This window comes from Oryzias melastigma, linkage group LG16 (assembly GCF_002922805.2).
Source record: "Oryzias melastigma strain HK-1 linkage group LG16, ASM292280v2, whole genome shotgun sequence".
Classification (NCBI taxonomy): Eukaryota; Metazoa; Chordata; class Actinopteri; order Beloniformes; family Adrianichthyidae; genus Oryzias; species Oryzias melastigma.
In genome coordinates, this window is record NC_050527.1 from 24,419,426 (window position 1) to 24,434,562 (window position 15,137).

The 15,137-nt window shown below is 38.5% G+C and overlaps 1 protein-coding gene and 1 long non-coding RNA gene across 4 annotated transcripts in view; one reads left to right on the top strand and one right to left on the bottom strand.

The window, feature by feature from the left end:
- The window catches only part of LOC112136654, a 46,790-nt gene that overhangs the window by 21,148 nt on the left and 10,505 nt on the right, over positions 1-15,137 (bottom strand). The window contains exons 1-2 of one of the 2 annotated variants that reach the window (XR_002917389.2): positions 952-1,154; positions 742-889 (exon numbers count right to left, since the gene is read on the bottom strand). This is a non-coding gene — a long non-coding RNA (uncharacterized LOC112136654). Of the gene's footprint in view, positions 1-741; positions 890-951; positions 1,155-15,137 lie in introns of those variants that run through there. The other variant, XR_002917390.2, reaches the window with a different exon arrangement.
- The window catches only part of gabbr1a (gamma-aminobutyric acid (GABA) B receptor, 1a), a 136,439-nt gene that overhangs the window by 17,008 nt on the left and 104,294 nt on the right, over positions 1-15,137 (top strand). Inside the window, exons 5-6 of one of the 2 annotated variants that reach the window (XM_024258444.2) lie at positions 774-959; positions 1,825-1,842. In XM_024258444.2, coding sequence (XP_024114212.1) covers positions 774-959; positions 1,825-1,842 — 204 coding nt within the window. Of the gene's footprint in view, positions 1-773; positions 960-1,478; positions 1,603-1,690; positions 1,843-15,137 lie in introns of those variants that run through there. The other variant, XM_024258445.2, reaches the window with a different exon arrangement.

Consider the following 15,137-nt stretch of genomic DNA (forward strand, 5'->3'; position numbering starts at 1 on the left):
AGTGGTTTCTGTTTTTTTGTTGTCCTGTAAAAATACTGTTACAGTAGTGAAGTTGACTAAAGATGAAGGCATGAACTAGTTTCTCCAGGTCCTGCTTAGAATTCAGATCTTTCATCATTGAAATGCTTTTAAGATGATAATAGGCTGATTTTGTGGCTGCCTTAATGTGCTTATCAAAGTTTATGTCTGTGTCCATCACTACACCCAAGTTTCTGGCCTGGTTGGTGTTTTTTTTTTTATAAATAGATTAAAGCTCCGTATAGTGACCATTGACTGTTTAAGTAAAAACTTATATATTCTTCTTACTTATGGAGTCAATGGTAGCGACCTCCAGTAGCTTCTCTGTATCCCAGAAACAGTAACCTCAGTTTTTTTTATTTATTTATTTATTTATTTATTTATTTTTAGTTTCACTGAAGCAAATTGTGGCACATCCAGTCGTTAATGTTCATTTTACCAAGAGCCTGTACAGGACCTTGGTCTCCTGATGTCAATGTAATATATCTGTGTGTCATCTGCATAACCATGGTAACTAATGTTGTTCTTTATAACCTGGGCCACGGGAGGATGTAGATATTAAACAGAAGTGACTCCAATATGGAGCTTTGGGAACTCCACATGTAATTTCTATTGTGTCAGGTTGAAATAAATGAAAAAATAAAGATTCAGTTCTGTCTCTGAAAGCATGTTTTTCCCCACAGAGACTTGATTTAAGAATCTATAAATGCAGTAAAAACAAACCTCTACAGAGTCTTGGTGTTTCTGGCTTCCAGTGCTGCTATGCCCGCGGGTGTGGACCTCTCTGGAGAATGGCAGGGTGACGGCGAACCCCCCGGGGCCTCCGGTGGAAGGGACGGCGCTCCATTACAGCTGCCACGCCGGCTTCATCCTGGAAGGGAGAAACATCAGCCACTGCACCAAGCTGGGCAAATGGGACGCGCCCAAACCCACCTGCCTGTGTGAGTCCAACTTCTTTCTAATACTCGATATGCAAGAACTAAAGATCAAAACAGGAAATATGTATTTTCATATATTTTTTCTGTCAGTTCTTTAATTTATTGCAAATTTAGTAGACATTTTTTCAGTTTTTCCCCTCACAACACAGGAACGAAAGGCCTCAGAGATGATGGATAATTACAAACACCTGCTCACCAGAAGTGTTGCTAGGCAATAAATCACTCAGCCAATCAGAGTGTAATCTTCAGAGGGTCACAGAGGGAAAGCAGGGAGAAATACTCCTGTTTTTCACTGATCAGGCCATGAATTCATTTATGAGAATGTGAGCAGTTTCACAGGCAGCCAAGCAGCTTTCTCAGTCACAACAGATGGCGCTTCCTCTGTCCGGAACCATTTGTTCATATAAGTGCAAATAAATGAGGATTTCTGGGAAAAAAAAGGACTCGGATGAAACAAAGATGGGATGAAAAGAAGACTGCCAACTGGTTATTAGAGGAGTTGGCATGGCAACCAGTAAAGTTGCTATGGGAATAGCAGAATTAAAAGAGATGAAAGAGGAATTATCAGGACAGTTGGAATGTGCTGCATGAAGCAGACCAGTTATTGCGTCATCGTTGAAATTTTATGCTATAGACATAAATAAAGGTGAGTAGTTCATATTAAAGTGATGTGTTTACTTTTCTTAACTTGGACATTAAAAAAAATTTTCAGGACTTTTTGTTGTGCTTTATAGGAAACCTGAGCAGTTATGTAATGACCCATCAGAGCCTCTGCAGGGCGTTGGTTTGCTGCCATCTAGTGGAGGATTTCAGAGTGAAAGTGATGTGATTTTTGCTCTCCTTTGTCTCTCCTGTTTGCTCACCCAAGATGACAGAAACTACACAGGTAAGCGCTCAAACTCATATGCTGGTTTTCATTTAGAACGGAAAAAAATAAGTCCCAAACATAAATCACACCTTAAATTTTTTTTATTTTATTAACATTTTTAATATATCTTAAGCTTAACGATTGCTAGATTTTTATTTATTTATATACATACAGTATATATATATTTTAGGAAAGTTTTCATTTACAATTCTAAAATACAGTTATTGTATCTTTTATTATTATTTATTATACATCATATATTCTCATTCATTTTGTAGCTTCTAAAAGGTTGTGTACACAGTATAAGTGCAGATTATCATACAAATAATACTCATTTTCAAGAAACCCTGTATTTTATAGTCTATTAGTAAATATATTAATGCAAAAACATGAAGTTTGTGTAGAAATTTGATGTTTGCAAAAGCATCTTATCAACAAGAGGCTAGTTTTGATTTCTTCAGTAATGATCCCTTAAAACAGAACATTACGGGTAAGTACAAAAAGCAAAAGTGGCTCACACACAAGTAAACTTTTATTCGCCAATAAAAATACCTCAGAGATTTGTTGTTTTTCTCAGAAAAGGGTCACAATTGAGTGAAATCATCCACCAGTAAAAACAAGAACGGTCAGAGCTTCTCCTTTGTCTCCTTCACAATCGGAAACATTGCAGTTCACAATAATTTATGGTTTTGTAGTTTAAAGTGACACAATGATAGACAGTGCAAAAAAATCAGGATGAAAGGAAAACATTAAAACAACTTTTGTTTGGATAATTCAAAAGCATCAAGGATTAAACGAGAAGCTAATTGGTTCAAGAGACTCTGTGGCTCCCTCTGGTGGACATAAAAATACATAACAGGTTCAAAACATGTAGATACCACGTAGGAAACCTCCAAACTATAATACATTTCATGTCACTTAATGCAGCAATAACCTCTTGAGTTACAATTTTACTTTACAGATTTCTAACTTCTGTATTAGTCATGAGCTACTTTCTTTCTTAGTTGAACATAATAGACCTCTGACTAAAACAAAATGAAACCAGGTGCAAATGACTGCACTAATAGGACAGCTCTGAAAAACAGAACTAAAAACACTAACCAGGAACACAAAAGGGAAATGAAAGTGTTTGAAGCCTAACACTCATTTAAATAGTAGTTTAGGTCAAACTGAAATAAAATAGTGGCCAACCATACAGCGGAACAAAGATTTTATTTACTGTAGTTTTTTTATTGGCAAACACCTCATGCTCTCTTTGAACAGTTACATTTTGGAGAGTCAGTATTTTGTAATACAGTTTACAGAAAGTTAAATATTATTAAAAATGAATTAGTAATGCCTTTTGTAATATGCAGCTGTGATATATGTTTGAATCAAATGCCACATAAAGCTGTTTACTTAAAACATACAATGATAAAAAAAAAAACTTTCATTGAAATATTTCCCTATTTTTGTAGAAGACAAAGAATTTTAACATTTTTTTAGACAAGGCAAGAATGAAAGTTTTCTTATCCTACATTCCTCCTGTTTATTGCTTTTTTTTTTTTTTTATAAACACAATTACTCATGTTGAAATCCAACTTTAAGACATGATGGGTGAGTTATTCATATTTTGTGCCAAAGTTTATTGGGCTTCCACATGGTTGGGTTTGGTGGTGATGGTTTCGACAGGTCACCACAGCGCCAAAAAGACAAAAAGTACTCATGTTCTCTTCTCATCAGTCTGCCACATGTGAAGCAGTGCTTCTAACTGAAAACAGACTTTCATGTTTTTGTTTTTTTTTTCATTGGCCTTCTTTTATCTGTTTTTGTGAGACTGATGTGTTCCAGCTCTGAATGGAAACTTGCAGTTGCAGTCAGACGACTAACTCGGGACCAATCTATCAAGCTAGAAATTAAAGCTTGTAAGCATCATCTACACAGAATCACACCACAAGTTGACTTATATTTATGATCACTTTAAATTTTAAGTAAACTTTGGATTTTTAAAAATGTGTTTTCTTTTATTGACACTAAATCTTCACGATGTAAAAATGTCCCTTTTCTCAGATGCTTTTTTTTTAAAGGTGACTTTTTTTTCATTCAAATTCAGCCTTTTTTCTTGTGTTAAAAAAAAACCCTATGTCTTATTTTTTTTCTTATTAAAAGTACAAATGATATCATTATCCTTTACTGTGTGTCTCTTTGGAGGCCAAATATTTGAGATATTTTATGTAAATGGGTGCATTTTTTTTAGGCGTTATAGATGGATATAGACACAAACTAGTTCTTTTCAAGACTCTGATTTATGACACTACATTTATTTGAAAAACGATTTAAAGCATATAAAATAGTCTCCATATAACTCCACATAAAGCTAACATGTTTGAATAGAAAAGTAAAAAAAAAAAAAAAAGCTGCATGTCTTTATAATAAATTAAGTAATATATAATTATTAAAAAAAAATAGATTTATTTCAGTCAAATCAAGTTTGAATTAAAAAAATGTCATAATTATAATCCAGTTATGCCAAAATTCTCACTATAAATAAAAAACATCAATATTTTTGAACATCTGGTGCAACAAAGTCAAAAGTAGTTCCGACCTGCAGGCAAACAGCTGTTACAAACAGGGATGAGAGGAAGCTTCCACGTGGACATTATTAAATTAAATCAGTCTGCGACTTTGATCTGTGTTTGCATAAAAACTTGACATTTGAAAATTTCTAGCAGTCCACACCAACTAGCGCTTTAGGCTAACTTTCACAAGCCAACATGAGGCGCTAAAGCAGACAAAAGGAAGTGTTTTGCCACAAATTGGGCTGTTAAATTAAATATTTGCTTTAAAGAGTGAACTTGTTGAGGAAAAACCTGCTGCATTTTTACAGCATCGTTAAGAATGATTCCGCCTTCAAGCTTGAATTTTTTAATTCACTTTTAGAAGTCGGCAACGAATTGCAAAAGCCTCCCAAGCAAACCTCAAACAAAAACCCAAAGATCCGCATGAAGCTGAATCTGCACGTTTCCGAGCGGTGCTTGAATCTGCTGCACTAAAGAAACCCACACCAGCATGAGCAGAATATTAGACCTTAGTTAGTTTGCACCATAAAAACCTCTCGAGCTGCTTTTGTTCGTGTCTTCCTTGTGCGTAGCTGGCCAGTGTCGAAGGTCACGTTTAGTTTCCTCTCTGTCAGGCCTCCAGAGGAAGTCACAAAGCTGAATCGCAGAAAATCCCAGTTACACCATTTTCTCCTGACATCCAGCAATGCAGTCGAAGATGTTTATAAACCTGAATATCTCCTAACTAAATGCACTGCTTTTGGTTTCTACAGAAGACATTGGGACTTATCAATTATGCCAAATATGAAGGGGTGGGGCTCTTGATTGGTAGTTTATGGTGATTTTAAAAAGTGAGGACTCATTGTTTAGTCAGGAGAATATCTGTAAATGGAACAGTCAATGACCAGATTGTCTAAAGGTAGGATATGTTGCAACACTTTATAATAATATTCCTTAACAAGCTTTATTAAAACTTTAACGAATATTATTGTTTATAGGGTGTTGGTAAGACATTTATTAGCACAATAAGCCGAATAAGGTTTATTAACATACTTGATAAAATTCATTTACATCTAAATTGAGGCTATTGTCTATGACGATCATATTAATAAACTGCTTACAAGCTTAACAAATATATTAACTGTCTTTGTTTTGCAGCACCTCATCTAAAGTGTTACCAGAAAGGTTTATTATTATTCAAAATTAAGCTAACCCAAAACATTAAAGGCTCATTTATTTGACATTAGAAGTCATTTTATAGACCCGGTCAGATGAAAATGGTGTTTTTAAAATGTTTGAGTGGCATTTTTCTCATGATGGAAAACGTATATAAAGAAAGATTGTTGTGAATCAGGAGCAGATGGAAAAATGTAATTTTACTTGAGGTGCAGAAAATAAACTGGGAGGGCCACAAGCTCCCCGCTCTGCTCCTCTAGCATCCACTTGTAGATGACTAGATGACATCGGACTCTAAACTGTACGGCTGGATGGCTTTGTTATTGCTCGCCACATTTGTTACAGCGGTAATGCATTGCTAACTTGGGAGTGTGAGGCACTGTAAGCTACCGGGAGAGCATGTAAGCAGAGAACGCTCAGTTATGGGTGATGGGAAGGGAGGGCGGGGTTGCTTTGTGTCAATGGTCTTGCCCACAACTCGGAAGCAAATTTCCGATGAATTCCCGCCCCTCTGCTGAAACTGTGCTATATATATATATATATATATGTATATATATATATATATATATATATATTTTTTTTTTTTAAATCAGCAGCTACACATGTAAACTAGCAAACATCTGATGTTCATGTCTTTAACTTTACTGTACCTGGCACCCTAACATACCCCCACCTCTGGTGTTTCATCAGTCAGAAATCTTCCATGTGCATTATTCATTGATTATCACAGCTAAACCACAAACCACATGACCGCCTAAGACTGAATCTAGTTCAAGTTTCTGCCACAGAGGGACCTCTGGATCTGCAGCAGCTGCTTAAAGACCCTCTCTGATGAAAATAGGGATTTTGGTGTTTTATTTGTAGGTTTTGTAGCATTTTTCTCCAAATGGAGGAGGAGATAAATAAAATAATTTAAGAATTCAGATCGTGCTGGATCAGGAGCCGATGAAAACCCACGGTTTGTAATGCAACAACTTTGATGGGCGGGCCAAAGTCTCCCGGATCTGCTATAATTCTGAGGCATCAACAAATGGATCCATTAACATCTTTATTTTCCTCATCTGAGCTGGAATCTGACTTAACTGAGCGGCTGCACAGATCTCATTGCTTGCCCTTTTTTAATCTGTTTGTTTTGTTTTTTTGCTACACTAATATTAGCTTGGAAGTGAGGTGCTATATACCTCGCAGGAGATGTGTAAACAAAGGGTTGATGGGAAATTAGCTGAGGCTGACAGTCCCTCACACAATCTAGAAGCACATTTCTAATGAGCTCTTACAGCTCTGCAGGAAATATGTGTTAACATTTTCACAAAAAAAACTGCATAATCATAATTAAAAGACAGCTGGGAAAATCTTACAATAGATAAAAATATACATAGTTGGAGTGGGACTTTAAACATGGGGTCATACAAGAAATTCTTGCAATGTCTGTTATTTATTTATTTATTTATTTTTTTTACCTGAGCAGAAATCATCCCTATTTTTAATAATGTTTTAAAAACTAATCTTAGAAGTCAGATCTAGGAGAAGCCAACAGGTTAAATCTAAACCAGAGCTGATGGCAGTTTTGATTTCTACCACAAGAGGGCAGCAGTGATCTTTGTCTCCATCCCGTCGCATCAGCCTGCAGCATTCACATGTGGTTGTTCTGTAAGTGAAGCTTTAAATCCCCCCAGCAGCTGCAAACATCCAACCAGGGGCAGAAAAGGAACCTTCTCTGAAGAGCTTGCATCAATTAAACATCTCTCAGCTTTGAGATTTGCGGCTCCAAGCGCAGCATGCACAGCAGCTGAGGTTTAGATCCATCAGATGTAGAGTGAGGCAACACACAGCACTCACAGCTCCACTTCTAATTTCTACCCAGTTCATTGCATGGGGGACATTACTGCTCAACCACTCTTCAAATGCTTCTAATACCATCCAAAGCAATTTGCTCAAAAGCCTCAATAGTGTGGAAGGGTTTCAGCTAATCTAAACGAAACCCCTTATGACTTTACATAATTGGAAAATTTTAATGGAAATAGTTCTTCAATTGCTTTGTTGCTGAGCAAACTTAAGAGGACTCATTTTGGAGACAGAAAAAATGTTTTTACTGACAGACTTTCTGCTGCAGTGGAGGTCTTCTCTGAAAATAAACTCAAACCGCCCAAAAACCAAAGACTCCACAGTAATGCTGTTTCATCAGATCGCTGCAAAGATGATGAACAGGTCCATTACTGCTGCAGGACACCCCCTCTTCCCATAGCTGTGTCACACTGTCAGCGAGAACACCCCCCGCTCAGAGATTGACTCTGCAAGGCTTACGCTCAACCTGCAACCCTGCAGCTGCAGCTTTAGTCCACAAGAGCCGATGGAAACTTTGCAAATGTCACCGAGCAGCTCAACAAACACAGCAGCCCAGGAGCGCCTCCCGTCTGGGCTCTGACCTCCTCGTGGAGCTGCTCTGACTCCACAGCGTGGGCCATTGCCACCCACTTCCTGCCTCCTCAGCGGGAGAAAGGTTAATACCTGCTCCTGTCTGCTGGACTCAGCTAGCTTCCCCTCTGTGGAGACTCAGAGCAGATCCTGTTCAATAATGAGCACAGCTGCTAAATAACAGGTGAAAAAAATACTTGACATCAGATAAGAAGATTTCACAATGATTTCATAAACATTTTTCTTTCTAACTAAAGAAATTGTTGCTTTAAAAAGTGACCTGTCTGTGTTTGGACATTTTCCACTGTTTCTGTTGAAGAAAATGATCTGGAGATGTCAGAGCTTCATCAATAGACTGTCCTCACAAGCACACAGTGCAGGTCCACATGTTCAAATCCTTCAGGACGGTGCAGGCAGATAACAGTCGGTGTGAAAACGGAGCTTCAGCTCTTCTGTCCATCAAATGCTCCCAGCATTCCCCAGAACGTGGCTGCTATTTGATTTCCCTCAGGTTGATCACTTCACACATCCATAACTTCATGCGTGCATAGGTAAATATCTACTATAAAGCAGAAGACAGAAACACTACTCTGCCTATTGAGGTCTTCAAATGCTTTAAAATGTTAAGGACTCTTCATCTCTGCTTCGTGCTTTGGAAGAATCCTCGCTGTGTTTGTGAGCAGGAACCATGGTGTGCACTGACTCATAGGTCAATGAGGCCATGAGTGTGTGTCATTGACCGTATAAGAGAACTGGACTGAGTGAGTGTGACATCATCTTCTGTAGGGCTGTAACGAGTATCTGGGTGCTTGAATACTCGTGATCTGCTCCCTAAAATTTGAGTACGGATATTCGCGACGTCCGAGATCGCTGATTCGCAATTTTTATAAATATAGTAGAGTGTAGTAAAATATTATCTCGGGACGGTGTATTTTTGTTCAGAAATGCAGATTAATGTAATATTTTAGCTTTACGAACTCAAACAAAGCAGAAAGAGCAGCAGTACCATCACCCGAAGTAAACACATCTTTGTGTAGGTGAAAAAAAAAATAAAATGACTTTTGATCATCTGAGTTGTTTTTTATCAGTTTTGTTGATTCTGATCTCCTGTTCTAAATAAAGGTATAAATGAGGTGATTTAATACAAATATTAAAATTTTCACACATCCAGTAAAAAGACAGATACAGAAACAAACATATTAAAAAGTAAGAACCGTGGTTCGATTCGTGAATCATTGAACTTGATTCGTGAATCGAATCGGATCGCCCCCTTAATAACGATCCACAGCCCTGATCTTCTGGCTCCAACCAAATAGTCTATTCACTCGCCATCTTTTATTCACGATATGGACGCCGCCATGTTGGATCCTGATTAAATTAGTAAGCGGTGATTGGTCCAGGTAGATCTGAGTCGACGTTTCTATGGCAACCTCTCTCCCCAATCATGAAATGAGCCTGTTCCTACCATCGCTTTGGGACAATCTGTCAAATGTTTTGCACGTTTGACATAGAGGCCAACAGGCACCGCATATTTTGAGGCATCTGATTGACCAGTTTATAATGTGAGTAACTTAAGCAAAAATAATATTGTGATTAGGAAAAAAATTAAAAAAAGGTAGCAGATCAAGAATGTTTATTCTGACCAAAAGAATGACTGAGTAATAGCTGTTCATTTCTCTTTGGATTTTAGCTTCCTGGAGTCAGCGGGCACTTCCTGAATGGAATGCGAGGGGGGAGCGGTCACTCATTCCAGTTCTCTTATCCTGCATTTACATCAAACATGATTCACACGTCAAATTCACATCAGATGTTTCTATGTGGACGTGGAATTTGGTGCTCGATGTCTGGTCAAAGATATGTTCGTAAGGTTGAATTGTGTGGATTAGTGTTCACTGTCAATGTAACACAATTCAAGATGAAGCTGTATTTTTCCAACTGTTTCTTACTTAACCAGCCAGAAGTCTGCTGATTAAAAAAAAAAAAATAAATCCAGTGAGCTGTAAAAACTGCTGTGGTTCGTATTGGAAAATGTTGCCACTGATGATTTTTTTTTCTGTATATCCAAAAATGTCCTCCCCAAAACAAGCCAAGGGAAAGGAATTTTTTTTTGTCAAACTTGGAAGCACTTGGAGAGTTAATTTTGTTAACATGAGATAATAATTTTAGAAATTTACTAAGCATCATGATTTGGCCTGTTTTCCCTTTTCAATCACTTATCATAAATAATCAGTACATCCAACTTTACTCTTAAAGGAGTTTAATATAATATTAGTCATTGCTTATGACTTTGACAGCGCAGTTCCATGACCAAATGTAAGTCTACTGCAAAAGCTAGCAACTGGGTCTGCAGTCAAGAGTCAATTTTTAGAGAAATAACTTGTAACCCTAAATGGCAACATATGATTTAAACATCTGCATTAAAGGAGATGCAGAGCAACAGTTTGGATACTTACTTAGTGCACCAAGCTGTTTGTAAAGGACCAATATCATGGATCTTTCCTGCACGGGCCCTAAATGTTTATTTCCTCTGGGCATCATCATTTCCTAGAAGTGCGATCAATCGATTACCAGGAAAAGCTTGGAAAAGGACTTTTTTTACTAGCTTCATCTGCGGCCACCTGATCTAAAGGCTCTGAAAATTAAAGAAAATTATTTCCTAAAGGAAGTTCATGGAAACTAATTTTTAGCGATAACATGAGCTGTCAGGTCAGGTCGATCAAAGGCTGTAATTTGTATTTAAAGGGTTTTAAGGGTTTTAAAGGATTAGTCCAAAAATTTCAGCACATATTCTAAACTCTTATGTAGTGTGATTTATTCACACCTCATCCCTCATACAAAGTGGATTTGTAGCCTGACGTATGACAGTAATGGATTGCAGTAAACAGCTGTATGACAATACTTCTGCAGAAAAACATTCTAGTGTCAAAGCGGAACGCCTTCGTTTCTCACCCATGAATTAGTAAAAACTCTGTAGTGAAGTGCTGAGCAGCTAAAATCCTGTCAGGCTTGTTCAGTGGAAACACTGCACCTCGGTAACCAAACACCTGCAGCGTGTCGTTACAAGAAAAAGTGAAATTTAATGCAACCATTAACTTGTAGTCTGGCAGTATGAGGAGGATTTTATCAAATTTTTGATTAAAATAACAGGAAATACACATTTCTAACAGAAACATTAGTTATTCCCTCAAAAAACAAACTTAAAATGTAATTAATTCATTTCAAATTTAACTATTTTTCTTTGAATTTTTAATTTGATATATCTTTTGAGTATTTTTAATTTCTAATTATGATTTTGATCTCAACTACTTTAATTTAGCTCAATTTGCTTCATTCCACATTTTGCATTTTTGTGTATAAAATGTGATTTTTCGTCACACTTGGATAAAAAAAACTCACTCTGACTCACGGGACAAAAGCAGAATTTTTAGAGGATGTGAATCTGAAAATAACATTTCAATAGTCAAACATGGTGGTGGTAATGTAATGGTTTGAAGTTGTTTTACCACTTCAGGCCCTGGAAGTCTTACTGTAGTAAAAACAGGAGATCTGCTGTCTGTCCTGTAGGAAAAAACCCTTCATCTGTGTGAGCATCAAACTGAAGATGTCTTGAAAACATCCCACACTCAGAAGTGGGGTCACGATTTAAGAAAAACGGCAAAACAGAGACTTTGCAGCAGCCTTGTCAAATTCTGAACATGAATCATGTTCCTCTGACAACAGAAAAAGATTTTTTTTGTTTTGTTTTTTCCAGTGATTTATAATTCGACAAAGATGAGTAAACTGACACTGCCTCTACTACGGTGGCCCGGAAATACAAATCACATCAACCAATCACTCAATGGAAAAACATATTATGGATCAGAAATGCAATTAAGGGCTGCACGGTGGCGCAGTGGTTAGCGCTCTCGCCTCACAGCGAGAAGGCCCCGGTTCGACTCCCGGCTGGGACCTTTCTGTGTGGAGTTTGCATGTTCTCCCCGTGCATGCGTGGGTTTTCACCGGGGACTCCGGCTTCCTCCCACCGTCCAAAAACATGCTTCATAGGTTCATTGGTGACTCTAAATTGCCCCTAGGTGTGAATGTGGGAGTGAATGGGTGTGTGATTGAGGCTGCGACAGACTGGCGACCTGTCCAGGGTGAACCCCGCCTTCGCCCATCAGTAGCCGGGATAGGCTCCGGCACCCCCGCGACCCCGAAAGGGAAGAAGCGGTCAGGAAGATGAATGAATGAATGGAAATGCAATTTAAAAAGTAAAAACAAAATAAATAAAAAAAATACATTACATTTTAGAAAACAAACTGCAAAACACAAAATGAATAAATGAAAAGGAAATGTTTCAAAAATGAAATTCATTTCCAGAAATTAAACGGTAAATGTAAAAAAAAAAAAAAAATGAAGAAAAATAAGAAACCGTAGAAGGTAGGTATGGGACATCATCACTGATTGGAGGATGACATTTGGTTTCTTGAATTTTGTTTAAAATTTAAAAAATGTTCTATTATTATTATTATTATGTCTTTCTTGTGTTTTTAACATGTTCTTGTATCATTTTTCTCATAGTAGATGACCTACATAAAATAATTTATGATTAAAACTGTGTTTCTGTATTCAAATTGCATTGCATCAGAAAATTAGATGCTAGAAACTGCTCAGACTAATGATGCAGATACTGAAATAGGCGTGCCAAAGTCTTCTCTCTCCCTGCGCCCAACCTGACCTGCTACATTTAGGCGTGCGAGACATGATGACCGTTCAACACCCGCGGTTTGTAATTCTAGCTTGAAACTGTTCGATTAGACTGATCCAATATTGCTGTTTTTGCGCCATTCATGTTAGCTTCAGGGCATTAGCTCGCGCATGAGCGTGTAAACTGAGCTCTCAGTGATGGGAAGAGACAAGTTATTCTGTCAACAGTCCCGCCCACAACAGAAAAAAATATGGTTGGAGTGAGACTTTGATATGCATTTCTGTTGAGTGATTTGCCCTTCAGGGCCACCGTACTCCACAGCTGTGAAAGTTATCACAAACGCTGATATGCAGTTGTTGTTTTCAGTTTAGAGCCAACAAACATTCGGATGGAGCAAACGTCTGTTTTTAATGTATAGTGTCTCCTTTTCAAACTTCTTCATTGGAGTTTTTGTCAAAACACAAAGTTTTGATTTCTAGAACATATGAAACAATTGTAAACATTGATTGTTATAAATCTTGTCATTTCTAAGCCTTTTTCTTAAAATCTGCTTTTGGAAAATCCAAGTTTAATGTTTCTAATTTTTTGCATTTGTTTTATTCTGAATCAGTAAAAGCTGAGATGGTGCAGAAACATCGTCATGCGAGCGCTCCTCTGCAGGATCATTTACATAAGTGTATTTTATCCATGTAAGCACTTTTTCCTGCTGGACTAACCCCTCCTAAAGTACACCTGCAAACATTTGCACTCAGAAAGAAACTCATAAAACTTGGTTATGAAACTTCAAGTCCGTGCCCACAAACCCTTTGCATGCGTGCTGGATCTCTGCAGGAAAAAAGCGGTCAGCATCTAGCAAATATCTTACATCTATAAATATCAGCATCTTGGAGATTGATTTTACCAAACATGTGCTGTCGGAGCGTTTCACTGTGATTTGATTTGCGGTCTAAATGGCATGCTCTCTGCAGGTGAGGGAGATTGTAATCTGCTGCTGGTGTTTAAAGAAAAAAACAATCGAAACGTATCTATCAGGAGGAAGATGAGCTCTTCTACAGAAGCCCATTGTGCAGACCGCAGAGGCGCACATTATTCAGCTCTCATTATGGCTCGGCGGCGCTGCACCACCCGAGCGCTGCTCGGCCTGTGTGACTGCTAACAGTCGTCTCTGAATGAAGCATTTTGCCACCATGAGGGTTGTTAGCGCTGCTCCGGCATCTTGCTTGTGTTGGCTGCAGGCGTATGGAGGAGAACAGCAGATAAAGTTCACAGCTGAATAATTGATAGAGCGTTGGATTGGTCACAGGGTGGTAGAGAGGAAGAGGAGGTGGAAGTGAAAGGCAAATGCCAGAGATGATTACTACTCTCAGCCTGTGAGGGCTTGTTAGCAGCTGGATCTGAATGACTCTCTGCTACATGGAGATGTTCCGATAATGAGATCTGGCTAATGAACCAGGCTTATATAATACTCAGATTCCATTAGCCAACTACAGAGAGTTTTTAATTTAGACTTGGGCCATAATGGTCGCCTTCTCAATCGTTGAAATAAGTAATTTTCACAGAGGGTCTACGTTGTAATTAGAGCACTAACACAGGAACTGCGAAAACAAAAGCTTTAGCTGGATTGTAATCAGCATCATCATTTTCCAAACGCCTCTGAATTTCCCAGCAGCCTTCATGCCAGCTGAGATTTCATCCCTGCATGATCAGCCCGCAGGCTGTGGCAGGTGAACCTGGAGCCGAGGCGCCTAGGAGGCAGCGGCTTCTCAGTGTTTCCATTCGGAGCTTCCGTCACTTTTCTGATCCTCTCATCTGATTAAGGAGAGTAAATGTTGCTACCCTGCAGAGTAAACTCATTTCAGACCCTTAAACTTCCAGCCTTGTTCTTCTGCTTGATGTCTAATGAAGGCATCGGTGGTAAGAGTGGTTTCTTTATCATTGCACTGCAGCTTCTGCACTCATCCTGCAGCTGATCACTCTGCTCAGTTTCCCCGAGGCGCGTGAACTCCTCCAGCTGAGCTACGACCACCCTCCTCGCCTGAAGGAAACCTCTAATCAGATTCAGATACATTTATCACAAACTGTTCAAGTGAGGGTGATGATAAATCCGGCTTTGGCTTCACACGGGGTTGGAGAAGCCCAGAGATGCTCAGGGCTGTTTCCTGACAGGGAATGCTCTAAATAAGGTCTGCTCCGAAAGCATTTTGGGGCGTAAGGAAAAGAGAAATGTTCATCATCCTGGAAGAAGGAACGCTACTATTTAAGGCTGCCCCCAGGATGAAAATCTAAATCTTTGACTCCTAGAGGAAACAGGAAAATGGATGTTTGTAAAGTCATCATGTTGGGATTTTCATTCAGAGTGATGGCTCACTTTCCATCCCTCATACGCATGATCTTTGTACTGTCAGGAAGATATTCTTCCAAATTAATGCAAAGCCACCAATTCTGCTGCTTTTCTGTGAGCTAAAACATCAGCTGCAAAGGAGCTGCACCTTCATGAA